The sequence below is a fragment of the Nothobranchius furzeri genome, chromosome 9 (genome assembly GCF_043380555.1).
Source record: "Nothobranchius furzeri strain GRZ-AD chromosome 9, NfurGRZ-RIMD1, whole genome shotgun sequence".
Lineage (NCBI taxonomy): Eukaryota > Metazoa > Chordata > Actinopteri > Cyprinodontiformes > Nothobranchiidae > Nothobranchius > Nothobranchius furzeri.
The window spans coordinates 65,677,190-65,695,798 of NC_091749.1; the positions used below are offsets into that span (position 1 = coordinate 65,677,190).

Sequence of the window (18,609 nt, forward strand, 5' to 3'; positions counted from 1 at the left end):
GAACACAGAGGTCTCCGAGACCTCCACAAGCCGGCAGCCGCACAGCAGACAAGCGCAGCTGCGATCTGAGATGCGCAGAGCTGCCGCTGGGGAGAACCGGGTGGAAAGGTTTCCATCCCAGAGCTCCACAAGCCGGCAGCCCGCGCAGCAGACAGAAGCCGCGATCAGACAGAGATGTGCCGAGCTGCAGGGAGAAATGGCGTATTTTGGCGGTTCTGGCTTGCCTTAAGAACCAGCCGTCAGCCCGCGCAGCTAACAGAAGCCGCGATCAGACAGATGCGCCGAGCTGCTGGGAGAACCAGCCGTCAGCCCGCGCAGCTAACATAAGCCGCGATCAAACAGAGATGGACCGGGCTGCGGGGAGGGGATAAGGGTGGAAAACAACGGTCTCCCGAGAGCTCCACAAGCCGATAGTCGGAACCCAGCTCCACCAACATGTTGTATTTCAACCCATTTTCTAAAGTGCAGCATTATGTTAAATGCACTGGGTTTTACCCTGTAACATTTAAGTAGATGTCAAAATCTAAGCTCAGCTCGGCAGTGACCTAAAATACATAAATATAATTTTACTTACTGAAAAAAATGAAGTGGAGACTCCTTGGACGCTCTATTAGTGCAATTAATGCCACAGCAAGTCATTTTGTCCAACAATTGCACAAAAAATATCCAAAAAAGAAAACACAAACACAGAGATTCAAAATCCCGGAGCAGTTTCCAAGCCAGACCGAGGCTCTACTGAGGCCTTTCCACGGAGCTAGCTCTGTGGTCACGTGGGTCTGATGCTCATTAATTATACAGAATTTTAGGCTTTTAAAACACTTAAAACAGAAGAGTGAGAAAAAAATTCACCCCCCTCAGAGTTGGCATGAGTGTAAACTAGATAATTTAAACCAAAAACATGTTTTGGTACCAGGCTGTAAACATGTTCATTTCTGCTGTGAAATTGGTATTTATAACATGGGAGTCAATGAGGATTTGCTCACTTCTGACACCAGCCCCTAGTGGATGAGGGTGGAACTGCAATTTATTTCACTTCCGGGTTTGACTCAATTTCAGAGCTGCATTGTGGGGCCCTGGTTGTAATGAAATTCATGCATTAGTTTTTGTTTGCTTTGAACCCAGAGCAGACGTCACACGCCAGACGACATCAACACTGCATATTTTAGTATTTGTTCATTTATCGTGAGTAATATCGATATCACAATATTAAGCACGGTTATCGAATATCGCAGGTTTTCCTAATATCGTGCAGCCCTAAACCCAAGCATACTATTAAAAAGGTTAGGTTATTTATTAGTGTTGACAAATTGCATAACAAACAATAAAAAAAAGCATTCTAGCAGTCATAAAATTAGATGGCTGCTTTGATATGGATGATGTCATAGTTAACTATTTCACCATCAAATTAGATATAAATGTCTTTTTACTAAATGCGCAGAATTCTTTCAATCCACAAACATTTAGCAGAGACTGAACGTTTCCTCTAGCACTGGGCAATATAGATCAAAACTCATATCTCAATATCTTTAGCTGAATTCCAATATACAATATATATCAATATTTTTCCTCCTGCAAAATATTTATACGTCAACTCCCTTCAACTGTCTTGAGAAATGGTATACATAAAATCATCAGCAGATTAAATGCATAAGAAATGATTGATTCTTGTCAAGCATTAACCTTGGGGGTTACAATAAACAATTAGCTTTTTTGGTTAGAGCAAATACATGATATACGTAATAAAATTGCCACAATTCCCTGTTGATGTCAGCAGCTAACAAGAAGTAATTAGCTTACAGAGGCGACTGTCCTTCGTCCTCCACCATGACGTGCTTCCTTTTGAGGTTTTCACCCGTGCTCAAGTGCAGATTTGGCACTGTACATGCTTCTTTTATCTTTAGCTAGCTGCTAAAACGAAGAATGGTACGCTTCTTCAAAGATTCATAATCGTTTATGTTTGCATCTTAATGCATTGATTATTAGATTATTTTCCTCAGCTCTACCGAACACCCCAGCTTTGGCTAAACATTGGGTCGCAGGGAGCTGGCGTCCAACTCCAACGGTCTCCGGCCGAAAGCCAAGAGACATGGACAGGTCTTCAATTCATCACAGGGATACACTGAGACAACCTGTCACACACTCACTCACACCTAAGGACTATTTTATAGTCAGCAATTAACCCAACAAGCATGCCTTTGGTCTGTGGGAGGAATCCGGAGTACCCAGATAAAATCCATGCATTCACAGGGAGAAAACGCCACACAGAAAAGCTGCACTGGGACACAAACCTGCAGTCTTCTTACTTTGATAACAGTTAACTCATTCACTGCCAATGACAACTAAAGTCTTCATTTGCATTTTTTTTACTGTTTGGGCGTTGGAACGAGCCCCCGCGCTGAGAGAACAAACATCTCAGCTCTGAAGCCGATCTTCTGCATACGTCACACGTCACATGATCAGGAAGCAGAAAGTCCATGTGTTAGGAGATAGTTTTGGGCCGTTGCTGAAAAAAAAAAAGTTGAGGCGCGAACCGGAAAAGCGTCTGCCAATTACAATTCGACAACGGATTATGAAAGAACAGACAACGCTCGAAACGCGCGGATTCTTCCTGATGTAAGAGGCGAGTCTCCTCTTTGTTTTGGCGTCGACATCTTCCTAGCACGCAATGATCTGTGACTCTTAAAAAAACTGTAAAAACATTGAGAAACGCTGGCAGCGAAGGGCTTTAGCGATCAGAAAACGGCTGGCAGTGAATGAGTTAAAGCGGCTTTCCGGAGTTTTCCTTCTTTCAGAAATGATGTAGGATTTTTCAGAAATCTGTAAAAGTGATTATCTCATCATGTACTGTGATTAAGCAATACGTCTTTTTTTTATTTTTATTTTTTTTGCTAAGCACGCCCTCTGCCCCGCAGAGCTCCATTCAATAGGAAACTGAGCGCTGACCAGAACTAACCAAAAGCGTTAGACTACCTCTTATTTGCTTCAAATTTAAGGAATACCTCAGTTGATGCAGAGTTGATGAACTTTTCACGGACAAACAAGTCTCTAAAATATAAATACATGAAAACACAGCATGAAATGAGAATATTACTCGTAAAACAGCGTGTTTTAGCTCAGTTTGTTGGCTAAGAAGCACATTTATAAACAGAAACGTGAAGTTGCGATCTTAAACAGTGGAATAGACTTTTTGTGTGATATGCTTGGTAGCCACTAGATGGTGCCATCAGATAAGAGAAATACTCCAGAAAGAAGCTCAACAGTGATACCAACTGCACCACCATGCAGCCATGCATTCATTTCACAAATCAAAATTGATGCGAGGAGATGAACACCATTAAAACCAGTTGCTCAGTGATCCATAAAGCCTCAGTTCTAAAAAAAAATAATTTTAAAAACTGAATAATAGAAAGGATATTTATACTTGTCTTACAATGCCTCTTTTAAGATGTTTCAAAAGGACACAGCCAGGGATGCTCTGGTCCAATCCACGGATTGGAAACACGTAATCATTAGCCTAGTGAACTAGACCAAATTCTTGCTTTGCAAAGTTTGGTCTAGGCATGCTCCATTGGAACCTCCGCAGCTCCTACCAGGACTCTGGCTAGCCAATCACAGCTCTCTAGAGGGGTTTCAAACACATAAAGAGCTGTGATTGGTCCATAATGGTGGGCCAATCATAGTGCTCTATCTGCTTAGTGAACAAATCACAGAGCTTTATCCGCTTTGTGGGCCAATCAGGGCACTCTATTTGCCTGGTGGGTGGGATGATGCAACAGAGTGAATCAAGAGTATGTCACATTCATTGTCCAGTGGAATGCGGAGATCGTTTGAAAGACAACGGTAGAACCCGCCCCACAACCGAGAGCCGTCAATAGAGCGTGGCCAGACTAAATAATACATTTATTTAGTCTGGCTTAATACATTTATTTAGTCTGGCTTGCCAGGCTACGTAATCATGTGATTTTCAAAAGATTTTCCAAAGGTGAAAAATATCGGCTATAACCTTATAAAACAATCATGACCCTTTCAATTCACCTTGAAATAATAATAAAAAGTAACAACTATGGCCTAGTTTTATTTTAACAAGTTCCTCTACATCAATATTCACTGTAGTAAAGATGACATCATACTGTCCCACAATTTATGGCAGTCAAGTAATTCAGACCCAATGGCATGTAGCTGTTAGCACACCGTTTCTTAGGTTATAATAACAGTTTTATGGTCGACCAAACACTGAATTGCATCTGACCATGCTGGCATCATATTTAAGATTGTATGTGCCAAGAATACTGTCATACTATATTTATCAAAATTGAATGTCAAAAATTTGGAGACATCGTTAACATTCTTCCATTTAATTCCAGAAATTGACTCAAGACTTCTCATTTGTGCACCCCACTAATAACTACCACCACTAATCACTTTTAAAGAGAGGACATCTATAAAAACACACCTCTAGAACGCATTAGAACAATATAACATTTATTTCTTGTGCTTTTTTGTTGCCATAGCTCCGCTCAACTGGAAATTTCCTCTCATTCACAGCTGCTGTTAAAACCAATCAACACTAAAGGCTTAAAAAACACAGGACTACAGCCAACACTGGTAAACTGCTGCTGACCTGGCGCTGCTCAGGGTCATCATGACTTCACTTCCCTAACGTGAAGACACACCGATGGACAGACGGAGGAAAAGTAGGAAACAGAGACACACTACGCCACATGCAGCTAAAATTAAACTGAAGAGGGCATGAACTAGGCCACTGCTCTGCATTTTACTGGATGGTGGTGGCTGGAGAACTGGAGTTAAAGGTGTAAACTGATGATTACAAGTCGAATTATTACTGGCTGTTGGTTGAATTTTAAACAGACGAGAGGAGAAACAAAAGCAGAAACAAACAAAGTGATTTTCGGCCAAATAACTGACTTACACAATTCCATTTCAGCTCTGAAATAATTAAAATGCTTTGTTGACTGCAGCCAAACGTATTCAGCAGCGCCGACTTATTTTGCACATGAGCTGAGATCCACCAACAGGCACTGGTATTAAATTTACAATAAAACAGCAGGAAAAGGCACTGAGAGCAAAGCCAAAGAGGAGGAATGAGTTTGTTCAGAGGACATTCTTCAGCGCTGTCCAAAGCCACGACACATTTACTGCAACTATACAGCAGTGGTTTAAGCAGAGAATAAACACAACTTTGTTATGAACAGAGAATCAGATGAACAAGTGAAGAAATGTCAGCAGCTTCACACAGCTGCAGGAACGGTGTTGCAGAGTCTGTGCTGCATGTAGACATGTTCACAGATTTTTAAAGTTTTTTATAAACCCAAAGAGCAGCTGGCACCTAAGGCAAGCGTTTGTCCCCCAAGCTGCAAACTGAGGAATTAACCTAAACTACATGAAAATGACCAAAGATGAAAATTGTAATCAGTGAATGAAAATATAAGTCTTTGACTGCTTTACTCATGATTTTTTAACTAGGAAAAACAATTTTTCTGTGTGATTAAGTCCCATCACAGGATTGTAGGCCTGACATGGGTATTTCTTTGCATTTTGACAATGTCAGAAAAATCCTGAGAATGGCTTCCGATTCTTGCAAAACAATTGCCATCATGGTTTTTTGGACATCATTTACAGTTTCCTCTCTGAACATGACATTTTTAGGCCTTGACTTGAACATCCACTGGGTCATGACCAATTTTGTTGACAATAAAGCAACAATTTTGTCTTTGGGAATCCTTGCACATAAAGATAACAAATCAGCCAGTGAGGATGGTTGTGACGTCATTCACAGATCTGTTAGGTGCACAAAGTAATGTGGATGAGATGAAGACTAAACACAAAAGGTTTGTTTCGCAAAAATATCCATGCGAGTGAGAGTGAACAGAGCCTAAATGTTAGAATACATTTTTTATAATAAGTTCCAGTATCTGCAATAACTATGACTTAGTTTTCATTCTAACAGGTTCCACTGCATCAATATTCATTAATGCATGGACAATAACAAAAATGTAACGGCTCAGAATTTACAGAAAGCGGGGAATTCTAACACCATTAAGTCGTTAGCTAGCAGGCTAATGCCAAGCTAGTGTGCTGCATCAGGAAAGACTAAATGTCTGCAATGACTCTTGACTTGGATCTTAACATCCCTGCTTAAGAAGGCAGAACTGTAAAACGAAATTCAGCTGGATTAAAACTTTAAAGGGGCATTATGGAAGTTTGACAGCCAAAACATGTATAGAAATAATAAATGTCTTCTTCTTCTTCATACATTCTCCTTCAATGCCCTGGTCCTGTAGAATGAGCCCTGGCATTTTTACTGTGATTGCCAGTTTTTCTGTAAAATCACAGAAAAAGAGAGATGCTCGGGTCGAGCAGGCTGCTTCATGCGCGTTCACGCTCAGACATCGCCCGTAGCATTTGCCATCCGTAGCTTTAGCAGCAGAGAGAGAGGTAGTGCCACTTTGTCGCTGTTCCTAACGCCTAGTGATGAACCTAGCTACATTTCTGAGGACCCTTAGCTACTTTCTTCTAGATATTTCCTGCAAATTAGCAATAAAATAGCCATTTTTGCTCCAAACTGTTCTTTGAACGTTGTTTCAGCTGTCATCAAGGATATAAACATTACAGATAAGAAAGACGTCCCTGGTGCTTTAGCTCACCTAGTAAAACGTCGGACTCTCGTGCGGGAGACCCGGGTTCGATTCCGGATGTGAACATAGTTTATTTAGTTTATTTTTTACATTAATGGTATATTTCTTACAGTAAGATGCCCACATTTTTATTTGAGACTCGCCGAACGGCATTGAATTCACAGATAAAAAAGATGTGGGTTCAACTTTCATTTTGGAACAATTTTCCAAGCAAGGGAAGGGAATGATCTGAGCATGCAGGAGGACCGACCCATCTTAAACCTTTGTCGGCTGTGCTGAAGAGAAAGGTACAGAACCACATTATTTAATTAATTAGCTGCGCGTTCTCCTGTCCTCTGTCCTCCGGGCCACACACACACACACACACACACACACACACACACACACACACACACACACACACACACACACACACACACACACACACACACACACACACACACACACACACACACACACACACACACACACACACACACACACACACACACACACACACACACACACACACACACACACACACACACACACACACACACACACACACACACACACACACACACACACACACACACACACACACACACACACACACGGGACTGTCTCAGCTGTTATTTTTGTTAAGGAGTGTGCACGTACAGCATGCGCGCCTCGTGCACGAGCCTCCTACTGAAGCTGCCGTTACGCTTTTGGCCTGAGGGGGCAATCGCGAGCATAAAAATTCAAAACTCCGTAAAGTCCCTTTAACTTTCTCCTGTAATGATCCCCAATCAATGAACAATAAAGAATCTCAGCACACAGAATTAGAAGATTTAGTTTAAAGCAAATGTTGCTCATGTCTCTAAACACACACACACACACACACACCTCAGTGCAAAAAGATTGGTTTTGTTCCATTGATTTCTCACATTGTTATAACATATTAACTCATTCACTGCCACAGACGACTAAAGTATTTTTTTTTTACTGTTTAGGCATCGGAACGAGCCACCGCACTGAGAGAACAAACATCTCAGCTCTGAAGCTGATCTTCATCTGCATACGTCACATGATCAGGAAGCAGAAAATCCACGTGTTAGATCGTTTTGGGCCGCTCCTGTAAAAAAAAAGGAGGCTCAAACTGGAAAGTGTCTGCCGATCGCAATTAAACAACGGATTATGAAAGAACAGATAACGCTTGAAACGCGCGGAATCGTCCTGATGTAAGAGGTGAGTCTCCTCTTTGTTTTGGTTGTTTTGGAGTCGACATCATCCTAGCACGCAACGTTTTGTGACTCTTGAAGAAAACAGTAAAAACGGTGAGAGACACTGGCAGCGAAGGCCTTTTGAGATCAGGGAACGGCTGGCAGTGAATGAGTTAACGTAATGAGCTGCAATGCAAATGGAGAAATATTCAAACAGCCAAACTGAAACAAAAACAGCTGTGCAAATTAAGCTAATGCATTAATTAATAATGCCAAGGAGAGTAACCAGTCTGCTTTCTTCAGGGTGTAATTTGGTTAATATTTAAATAAAAATAAATTAATATTTCAATTTCATGGTTTTTGTTTTTTTTTTCCAATGGCTCTGAACACTGTGGTGCACCTATGACAGCAGATAAGAACAACCTGTCATTGTACACTGGATGTTGTTCAGAATGATGTCTGTATCCATCAGGAAGCACACATTAGGCCTTTGTGCTTTGAGAAACACCAGCTTCTTTTATTTTTTTAAACCTGCCTGCAGCAGCACAGCCATGCACCACAAAGTGCTGACACCATCACCAGCAAGTCTAAACCTTTTACCACAGCTTCTGCTCAACATCCCGATAGGATATGGCAGAAAAAAAAATGTTTTAATTTCTTTTCACAGAGAAAAAGTGTGCAATAATCACAAATGATTTAGAAAAGTACAGAAGTTTTACATTTGCCCCTGATGCAACGACCCACTGCTGATGATCTATAAGGCTTATGATTCGCTGAGCAGCATACAGATTGTGTGGTAGCAGCAGCAGCAGCATAATGGCTTATTATTGATCCAAACAAGGGTAAATTCATTTTTCACTGTGCAACTCAACCTGGGCAGAAAATAAAGGCAGGGCAGGAAGTTTAACCTGGAGGTGTAAATTCTGCAGACTGATCGTAAATGGTAAATGGCCTTCTAGAGTCCTGGAACCCCTCAAGGTGCTTTACAACACAATCAGTCATTCACCCATTCACACGCTGGTGGGGATGAGCTACAATGTAGCCACAGCTTCCCTGGGGCACACTGACAGAGGTGAGGCCGCCCTCCAACCACCACCAGCAGACAAGTTGGGTTAAGTGTCTTGCCCAAGGACACAACGACAGCAACAGACTGAGCGGGGCTCGAACCTGCAACCTTCCGATTACGGGGCGAGCACTTAACTCCTGTGCCACCATCGCCCCGGTCATAGATCATAGGTCTGAATTACGAACACGTCTGTGCTTTTTGATCTTGAGCATTTCACCGCTAACAGTTGTGGGTCTGAAGCATCAGGTCACACTGTCCTACACGTTTTCCATGTCTCTGCTTCAGCACAGCTGATTTACACTGGCTCCTCAGGAGGACATCAGGTGCTGCAGATGACTGTTAATCACTCATTCATTTAAGTCAGGTGTGTGGCAGCAGGGAAAACATGCCGGACAGTCTGCCCTGAGTACCAGGGTTGGGAAACACTAATCACTACAGAGATAAAACAACCATTTTACAGTAGTGACTTTTAATCTGGTCCACCAACCAAAACTCAACCCTATTAGTGGTTACTGAATGTTGCATCAAGATAAATCAACCACAAGTGAGTCAAGACAAATGTTAGCGGAAAAAAATATTTAGAAACCGTCAACAAAAAAAGGAGAGAAAGTCAAAAAGTCTCAAAGTTCTTTCTTTTTTTTTTACAATCTTAATTTCATTTCTGGGGTAAATAATTAATTACCAACTTACCCAGATAGTTCTGTATGGAGAAAGTGTTTCAACCAGGGCTGATGAGCTAACGGTTTGTATGAGTACAGTCAAGTCCAACAAGCATTTATTTATATTTCAGTCAAAAGTAACTAATACAAAATGCTTTAACATCTGAAATATACTACACCTAGAGCTTTGTTAGGACAGCGGCAACCATAGTCTTGGCTGCATTCTGACCATTAGCTTATCAGCCCCATTGGGTATTTATTGATCCAGGGGCTTTTCAAAAAGTTCTCAACATGAACTATAACATAGAAACACTCTTCCAATGAAAAAGGACCCTGCATTCAGACACGAAGTACCAGGCTGACATTACCTAAACACTCATGAGACAGCAAAAGGAGGCTGAAGGAGCCTCTGGGACAGCAACTACCATAACACAAGAGGATGTAATGCGTAACGTTAGCGGATGCCCTCCGCTCCCTCCAGGTCTGAAATGATCAACTCAAAGCATCACTTCAGGTTTCTTCCTAGTTTGAACCAGCATTCGAAATGGGTCACTTTCTGCAGCATGACTTCAGCTCAGCAAGGCAGTGACACTTTGATGAACACTGCTGACTCACCTGGATATTTCCATACAAATAACCATCAACCATTATTTAAATGACCCAAAGACCACAAGGGGGGAGGATGTCTTTTTAATTACTGCAACCCACTGAACTGCATCAGAGCATCTATAGGCCCTGAGCTGCCAGCTGGTGAGCACTGTGCACAGCTGCATGCAGTGCACCATCCCCATTACATGACTGCACAGTGCATGGCAGGTATGCAGTGGGGTCAGCAGCGTGATGCTTCGCTCTGGCTTTGCAGCTCATTGCACAAAGCAGCACTGAGACGAATCAAACGCAGCCGGCCATGCATTAGGATACCTGTGTGGCCCATCACTGATCTGTGATCAGCACTGGGACCCAGCTGATCGGGGTACAGGCTATCTGCTGCAGTGCATCCTCCAGTTAACCAGAACATGGCCTCGACTGTATATGCATAAGGAATGATGAGCGCCAGTGCATGAAAATAACATATTAAAAGCTAACTGTAAAGAAATACGCGATAAGTCTGCATCTAGAAACTTTCTCCGGCACACAGGCCCATCTCAGCCTCCCCGGGTGTCTCAACGAGAGGAGCCGTTTAATATCGGTACGTACAGATTAGTGGTGTGCTAATGTAGCCTGGTGTCGCCCCTCCATGCATCTCTTCCCCCCTCGTGCCCCTGTTCCTCTCGACGCCATCTGTTTGTGGCAAGAGAGAATGTGGAAGTAAAAAAAAAGACGACATTTTGACTGTAGTTACTGACCTACATCGAGCGTTTCGTGTTAGCCACGACGACAGAGACAGCTAGCCGAGGCGAACAGACGGGAGAAGAAGAAAAGCCCGCCGCAGAAATGGGGACAGATTTCTAAAGCCTGGTTAGGAGGAATTCGATAAGTTAAAACACTCCTCCGCCTCACCGGGCCGGACAAGTCGCTCCAGCAACACATTCGTTCAGCTATAAAACATCCACACCAAAAACAAACAAATGAAACGTGCGGGAAAGCGGCACTCACCTGGTTCCAAAAGCGGTTTATGGTGGCGACGTGACTGTGGTGGATGTGAAAATCGGAAACCAGTCGGCGGTGGGTCCCCGTTGTGTGGAGCAGGAAGGAGGGAAGGGAGTAGGGGCTGACGTGAATGAATAAACAACCGAGCTCCTCCTCAACGCCACAACTACAAGCCCAAACGGGACCGAACCGAACGACGTTAATCACAACATATATTCACCATGAAATTCCTTCTTTCTTCTTCTTCTTCTGTGGTTTTATAGCCGCGTTAGGAACATGGTCAGGAACTGCTTTTTCATTACAATAAAAATGGCGGTTTTACAGTTTCCTGGCATGGAGTTTTTAACAACGTTTTAATAACCTGTATTTTAAAAGTGTTATAATCTATTTTTCTATTTAGCTCTAACAAAACTATATATTTTTTTTCAATTTGAATCCTTTAATTTATGTAGTATTAACAAAATCCACCAGAGAGCGCTGTTTTCTTCTAAACAACAAGTGACCATTTGTAACTGAAGCGAATGTACACATGCTGAGTGTCAGAAAACTGCTGCTTTGATGTGTTTTTGTTAAATCCCAGACTCAGTACATGTTTAAAGTGTCATAAATGATTAGGTTTGACGACCTAAATATAAGTAGGGAAAAGGCTGCAAAGTACTATTACAGAGGTCTGCAAAGAGCTGTTTCTATAGAACAAGCGACTGAGTGAGCCATCAAAATACAGTTAGGATTGTATGTTTCATATACATATATATTTATGTATGTATATATATATATATATATATATATATATATATATATATATATATATATATATATATATATATATATATGTGTGTGTGTGTGTGTGTGTGTGTGTGTGTGTGTGTGTGTGTGTGTGTCTATATATACTACTCTCTGCGGGTGGTCTCGTCCTTCCAAGCTCAGGTCCCCTACCAAATGCCTTAGCTGTTCCTAGAACTGCTCTTTTCTGGACTGACATGTCTGATGTTTTTCCTGGGATCTGCTTTAGCCACTCCTCCAGTTTAGGGGTTATTGCCCCGAGCTAGTGCCCCGATGACCACGAGCACACAGATGTTTTCACTCTCCAGGCTTTCTTAGGTTCTTCTTTGAGGCCCTGGAATTCTTTAGTGTCTTGCGTTCCTTTCCTTTCACTTGGTATTGCCACATCAACCACAACGGCTGTCCTCTGTTGTTTGTCCACCACCACAATGTCCAGTTGGTTCACCATCACCATTTTGTCAATCTGGATCTGGAAGTCCCACTGGAGCTTGACTCTCTGGTTCTCAACCACCTTAGGAGGTGTAACCCACTTTGACCTTGGGGCTTCCAGTCCATGCTCTGCACAGATGTTTCTGTACACAATGCCAGCCACTTGATTGTGGCATTCCATTTATGCTTTCCCTGCCTGCATCTTACACCCTGCAGGTATGTGGTGGATTGTCTAAGGGGCCTACACCTTGGGTCTTGTCTGGTGGGGTAGATGTTGGCCTCTGTTGTTTTGGTGTTCTGGGCCTGTTCCTGTGCAGACATGATGAGTGCATCTGTGCTGTCCTTCAGACCAGCTCTTTCTAGCCATTGGTAGGATATCTTGATATCTGCCAGTTCAGTTATCTGTCTGTGGTACATCCCATGTAGAGGTCTGTCCTCCCACCATGGCATTTCCAGCATCTTCTCCTCTGTTCACCTTTGTCTGAGACATTCACTGAGCAGGTCATCTGTTGGGGCCTTATCCTTGATGTACTTATGGATCTTGGATGTTTCATCCTGGACAGTGGCTCTCACTCTCTAGTCCTCGGCCTCCTTCCCTGTTAGTGTACAGTCTCAGGGTGCCGGATTTGGGATGGGTGCTTTCGTGTCTTAACATCAGTGGTCTGTATTTCTTCCTTTGGCCAGCTTATTATTCCTGCGGGCTATCTGATCATGAGCAGAGCATAGCTGTTAATTGCCCAGACCTCGTTCTTGCCAGTGAGCTGACTTCTTAGGACTTGCTCGTTGTGTAGATATTTGGCTGTGACTCCTTTCCTTGCAGCTTCATCAAGGTTGCCATTTGTTTGTGGTAATTATCTCACCTTAGTAAACCTCAGATCCACTGATCTGCTGTCATTTTGGCTTTTTTCTTGTAATTTTTTATGACATATTCATACCTGACTCTAGAGGGTGATCTAAGCTCAGTGATCTCATTCAGTTCACGATTTAACACTCATCATTGTTATATGTATGATCTTCTTGGTTGGCTTCCTTTAAAAGCTAGACGACAATTTCATTGGTTGATATTTATGTTTAAGTGCATTTATTTTGATTTCCCACTTTATCTAAAAACACTTTTGGTTCCCATTGATTCCTTGTATTCCACCCGCTTAACTACTCTTCCATCATTTGTTGTTCCTCGTTTTAAAAAGGAGGTGGGAAGACTCGCCTTTTGTGTTAAAGCTCCTCAGGACTGGAATAAATTACCCACTGAATTAAGATCCATCTCAACAATTCGTCAATTTTCCCGCACTGTTTATGCTTATGTAAAGCCAAGCTGTAGTTGCTTTGTTTAATATTTACTATAATGATTTTGTGCATTCACTGGCTAACATGCTGTATTTCGTTGCCAAACTTTGTATTCAATTGGGATATTACTTCACTTTAGGTTTATTTACAATGTAATTTCTTGCCCTTATTTCTCTTTGAGTGCCTCACAGCAGTTTTATTTAATTTAATTTTGTATATAGGTATGTATGTATGTATTTACACGTGTGGGTATCTATGTATCCATGCTTATGTGTTTATATTTACGTGTGCATATATATATTTATACATATCGTTAATTTTATTTACTTTCCTTCTTTTTTTTTGTTAAAGTCTGTTATAACTTTCTAACTCTGCCACTTTATTTGTTATTGGTTGTGTTGTAGGAGGACCTGCTCGAAAACGAGATGTTACATCTCAAGCAGTTTATCCTCCTGAAAAAAAAACATAAGTTAAATAAATAAATAAATAAATAAATTTACAGTAAAACATGCCTTTCAGGATCTATCTCAGTGGATTCCAACCTGGGGTCCATGACCCTCAACGGGTCCCCACAATTTTGTCTGTGCTGAGGTTGTGTGTTTACTGAGATTGTAATTGTAAAGATTACAGTTCTAAAATCTCAATATCACACCCACCAATCAAAAATCCCTGTGAGAGATAACTCCGTATGTCTGTATAAAGTAAACAAACACTTGAAACACAGGCATGTGGGTGGGTGTGGGGACTGGCCAGTCTTGGACACAGGCGGCGGGTCCCCATTGGTAAGTGATTCACATCTCATGATTAAGGGTTCCCTGTTCTCTGTTCAGCCTGGACTGGGAGGTGCTTGAGACGGTCCATGTTCATCATGCATTCTCTTTCTCTCTCTCTCTCTCTCGCTCTCTCTCTATAATGAGTCTGGGTCAGCTTACACCGAGATTTATTTTTTCTATTTGCAGCTAATTACAAAAGAGAAAAAGCTAGACATCACCTTTGTATAAATAAAGAACTGCTTTTTGTCCTTACAGACCACGAGTCATCCTCGGAACACGGTCTTGTCTCCATGTTCACTTGAAGCGTACACATTGGACCTTTTCTTACCTTCTGTCGCTTTCCTTCCGTCTCCTAACTGTTAACGCTGTATAAATGTATATTTACTTCATCCGATCTGTCTCTATTTTTCTTCTATTTCACCTATATTTGATTTTTAGCCTTCTATTGTCATTCCATTAACATTTCGATTAGTTTGTATTGGTCTAAATGTTTCATTCATTTCATTCTTTAAAAAATATGTTGTGGCATAATTTTTTATTTTATAATTTCTTCATGCTTTATAACGTCTCTTTACATGTTTAGCATTTTATTGGGACTTTTTTCTTACACAACAGTTTGTGTCATGAGGATACTTGGGATGGACAAAAAAAGCACCAGCTTCAATTCATTCCAATTTCGATTGATCTATTTCATAACTTATAATTGTACAAAAACAACACTGTTATAATGCAAAATTGAAAAGAATCCATTCATCCATTCACTCCCACATGCAGTAATTTTTCTGCTGCATAACAAAGACTGTTGTCGCTAGAAGTTGTCAGCCTCACCTCCACTCATTCCTTTAGACCACAGGTGCCAAACACCGGTCCTCGAGGGCCGCTATCCTACACATTTTAGTGTTTTCCCTGTTTCAACACACCTGCTTTCAATCAGTCAGTGATTAACAGGCTTCTGGAGAGCTTGATGAGCTGCTGCACAGGTGAATCAACTGTGTTGGAACAGGGAAATGACAAAGAGATGCAGGATTACGGCTCCTGAGGACTGGAATTTGACAAACCTGCTTTAGACAAACCACCTGTGACCAATCGGTACAAAGCCATGACTGGCAGATGCACTAAGTAGATGGTTGGAAAAAATGTAATACATACTCACTTTTTATGGATCATTCTAAAAGGGAAGCTTCTCTTTAGCCACTTACTTCCATATGTCATCCACTGAGTGAGGGCAGAAACAGACCCTAGCGCTCATAGAGCTTATATATCCCTTGATTTGAATTTATATTTTAATATTTGCTCATTTTTTTAACCTAATAACATATGTGGTCTCTTAATGTGAATGCATCATGAAAAACTCCACTAGATCACTAAAACTCCTACAACAGATTGAAATTTGTGCCACAGAATAATAAAAGTGAATCATTGCAGTCAAAGGAGAAGGGTATATCTTTAATTTTAGTGCACAAAGATTTTCTTTTCCAGAAATGGGGCAGGTGAAGGGTAAGCAGTCAACATATATAGGTAGTTAACACAGTGCTTTTTCAAACGTGAGTCGAAAATTGCAAGTTAAATTTTTTATACAAAAACATAAAAGTTATTGTGATTTTTTTTAACTTGCTCATCAATAAATTACATATACAGTACATTATTTTATTGAAAAAACAAAGACATAGTTTCATTAATATGAAAGTGTGAGTACACGTGTCTGGCTGTGAGCCATAATGGGCTCATTCCACCAGACTCCCTGGATCTGATGGGTGGATGGTGCTCTGGTTAAATGTGAGTCCCGTTATCAGGATCCGGGTCACTTTCTGCTGTCATGTTTGCTAAATTTAGTAAGTAGCTGTTAGCATTAGCAACTCTACCACACAGCAGAACTCCTCCAGGCTTGTGTTATTTGTAGAGATAAAACATCAGCGTTACAGAGCAAACAGAGTCAGTGGTAGAGTCATGTTGCCGTTATCCAATCAGAGTCGAGATGTCCAAATATCATGAAATAAGACTTATTTTAGGTTTTGTGTGAAAACAAGTCCAGGACTACCGATGTACAATACCAAATTGACGTAATCAAACTAGACCCAGAGAGAAACTGGGAAAATGGCTATAAGTTCAGCGAACTTCAAATGCTTCCTTCAGGAGGAAAGAACCACCATAAATCTGGTCATGTGGTGAGTAGCAGCTGCGCTAGGGGAGAGGAGAGTCTGTGGTGACGTTATATGTACCAGCGTCTCGTTTGTAGTCATGCTCATTACAAACTTTTATTAGCTGATAAATCTCAAAGTACATGACAGGCGTGGTCGAAACACTCATCGTCACTTTTCATTTAGATATAAGTACCACACGTGTGTGACCAAGGGAATAAGGCAAAGCGAATTAGAAAATAGCTCTTTTAGCCCCGATGACTTGCATTCATTTGTTTGCTCTTCCGGGGACCCGTGAGCTGACCGGAAAGGCCGGAGACTTAGGCTCCCTATATGTTCATGTGTGTTTATGTGGTTATCTATTGGGCCATTCCCATCTGTACCGGGTCGGCCTGGGCCGGGTAGCGTAGGTTGTTTACATATCTGGGTGGCCTGGTATTTTTCCGGGCCAACCGAGGCTCATTCTCAGCCCTCTTGTCGAGGGAGTCTGCTTCAGGCCGACCACGGCCAACACACCCACTGCTGACAGCAAATTCACACCTTCCATTAGAGCAAGCCTCTGATTGGTGGGTAGAATCAGCCCACATGGGCTTAAGACAAGGATGTGTGGAATCAACCGGGCCAGGCTGGGGCCGACTGGGGCTACCCGGCCCGGGCCGACCCGGTACAGATGGGAATGGCCCATTTGTGTGCAGATCTAATCTATGTGTTTGAAAGTGGAATTGTCACCAAGAGTGTTGTTTTGCTTACTTTTTAAAATGTTGTGTATGTGATGAGGCTCAACTCTGATGTGGCTCACTTCTAGTTCCTGAAAATGGTGCACCAGAGCTTTGTTTCCTCAGAGTATGACATACAAGGCATTAATTCCCACTAGAGACCACTGCCAATATATTAATTAAACGAGTGATCCACACCTGTAGGATACTTTTGTTTGGACGGATCTGGATGAACTACCTCCTCTGGCCGGACAAAATTCTACCATTCTGGAATCTGAACACATTCACCAGGAAATTCAGCGCAAAAGAGGTTTTAAAAAATTCTTCCTGGAAGAAGTGCCTGAAATGTCGTTACACACAAAGACAAAGTTGGATGTAAGCTAATGCTCTAACAAGCCTGTTGGTTTGGGGTTGTGAAGGAGGAAAAGGTCCCCTGTACACACACACACACACACACACACACACACACACACACACACACACACACACACACACACACACACACACACACACACACACACACACACACACACACTTTTAGTAATTTACTTAAATGTATGCAAATGTGACGATCAACAGCACCACCTGTAAAACAAGCGTACTTTTTCAGCCACAGTTCGAGCATTCAGGTTGGACTTTATTCAGTTGTCAGAATCCCAGTTTGCACTTTGGTTGGAAAGAACGCTGCAGTGGGAACTAACTTGGTGACCCCACTGTGGATTGCATCTAAGCCAAAATGTGAAATTTAAATTCAAATTGATGATTTCAGTTCTGCTGACTGGAATTAATACATTTCAAAATACTGTAAACTCCTGATGATCTCTGCATAAAAAAGAGACACTCAGTGAAAAATGATTTGTTTGCACAGGCCCTATAAACTTTTAGTGGCACGAAAATTGTGCATGACCTTCCACACCTCTGGTGGGTTTCTCTGGAATCGTCAACAGCTGGCCCGGTTCCCAGACTGCGTTGTTTATCGAACTTTGACACGGATGTTCACATGTGTTCGTACAGCAACATGCCATTAAAAATTGTGAGGGGCTCCCCCGAGTGGGCTAGTTTTCCCATCACCAGGTCAATGCACACTGTGTCCCTGGTCTGTAGAGGCAGGATGATGCTGAAGACGGCCAAGGAACCTGGAGTGACTTTTGCCTCCGCCACAGGGTTGTTCTCCAGGCCTTCCGGCTGATAACCGCCTGAGTCCACTCGGGCCATGCCATAGTTTGATTTGGACAAGACAGCTTCAATCTTTTCATTTTTATGACCCGTTAGAATGGCGCTGAAGTAGTAATGTCCGTCTATGGGGGCGGTGAAAATACCTAAAGCAG

The 18,609-nt window shown here is 42.0% G+C and overlaps 3 protein-coding genes across 5 annotated transcripts in view; 1 reads left to right on the forward strand and 2 right to left on the reverse strand.

Moving 5' to 3' along the window:
• Window positions 1–11,417, reverse strand: part of znf710b (zinc finger protein 710b) — a 31,313-nt gene extending 19,896 nt beyond the window's left edge. Inside the window, exon 1 of one of the 2 annotated variants that reach the window (XM_070555080.1) lies at window positions 11,162–11,417. The gene's annotated coding sequence lies outside the window, so the exon portion shown is untranslated. Of the gene's footprint in view, window positions 1–10,762; window positions 11,129–11,161 lie in introns of those variants that run through there. The other variant, XM_070555081.1, reaches the window with a different exon arrangement.
• stmn4l (stathmin-like 4, like) overlaps window positions 1–18,609 on the forward strand; it is a 100,069-nt gene that overhangs the window by 9,903 nt on the left and 71,557 nt on the right. The window lies entirely within an intron of this gene.
• emilin1b (elastin microfibril interfacer 1b) overlaps window positions 15,853–18,609 on the reverse strand; it is a 29,239-nt gene continuing 26,482 nt past the window's right edge. For both annotated transcript variants that reach the window (XM_070555067.1, XM_070555066.1), the window contains exon 13: window positions 15,853–18,600. In XM_070555067.1, coding sequence (XP_070411168.1) covers window positions 18,278–18,600 — 323 coding nt within the window. In that variant the 3' untranslated portion in view covers window positions 15,853–18,277. The remainder of the gene's footprint in view (window positions 18,601–18,609) is intronic.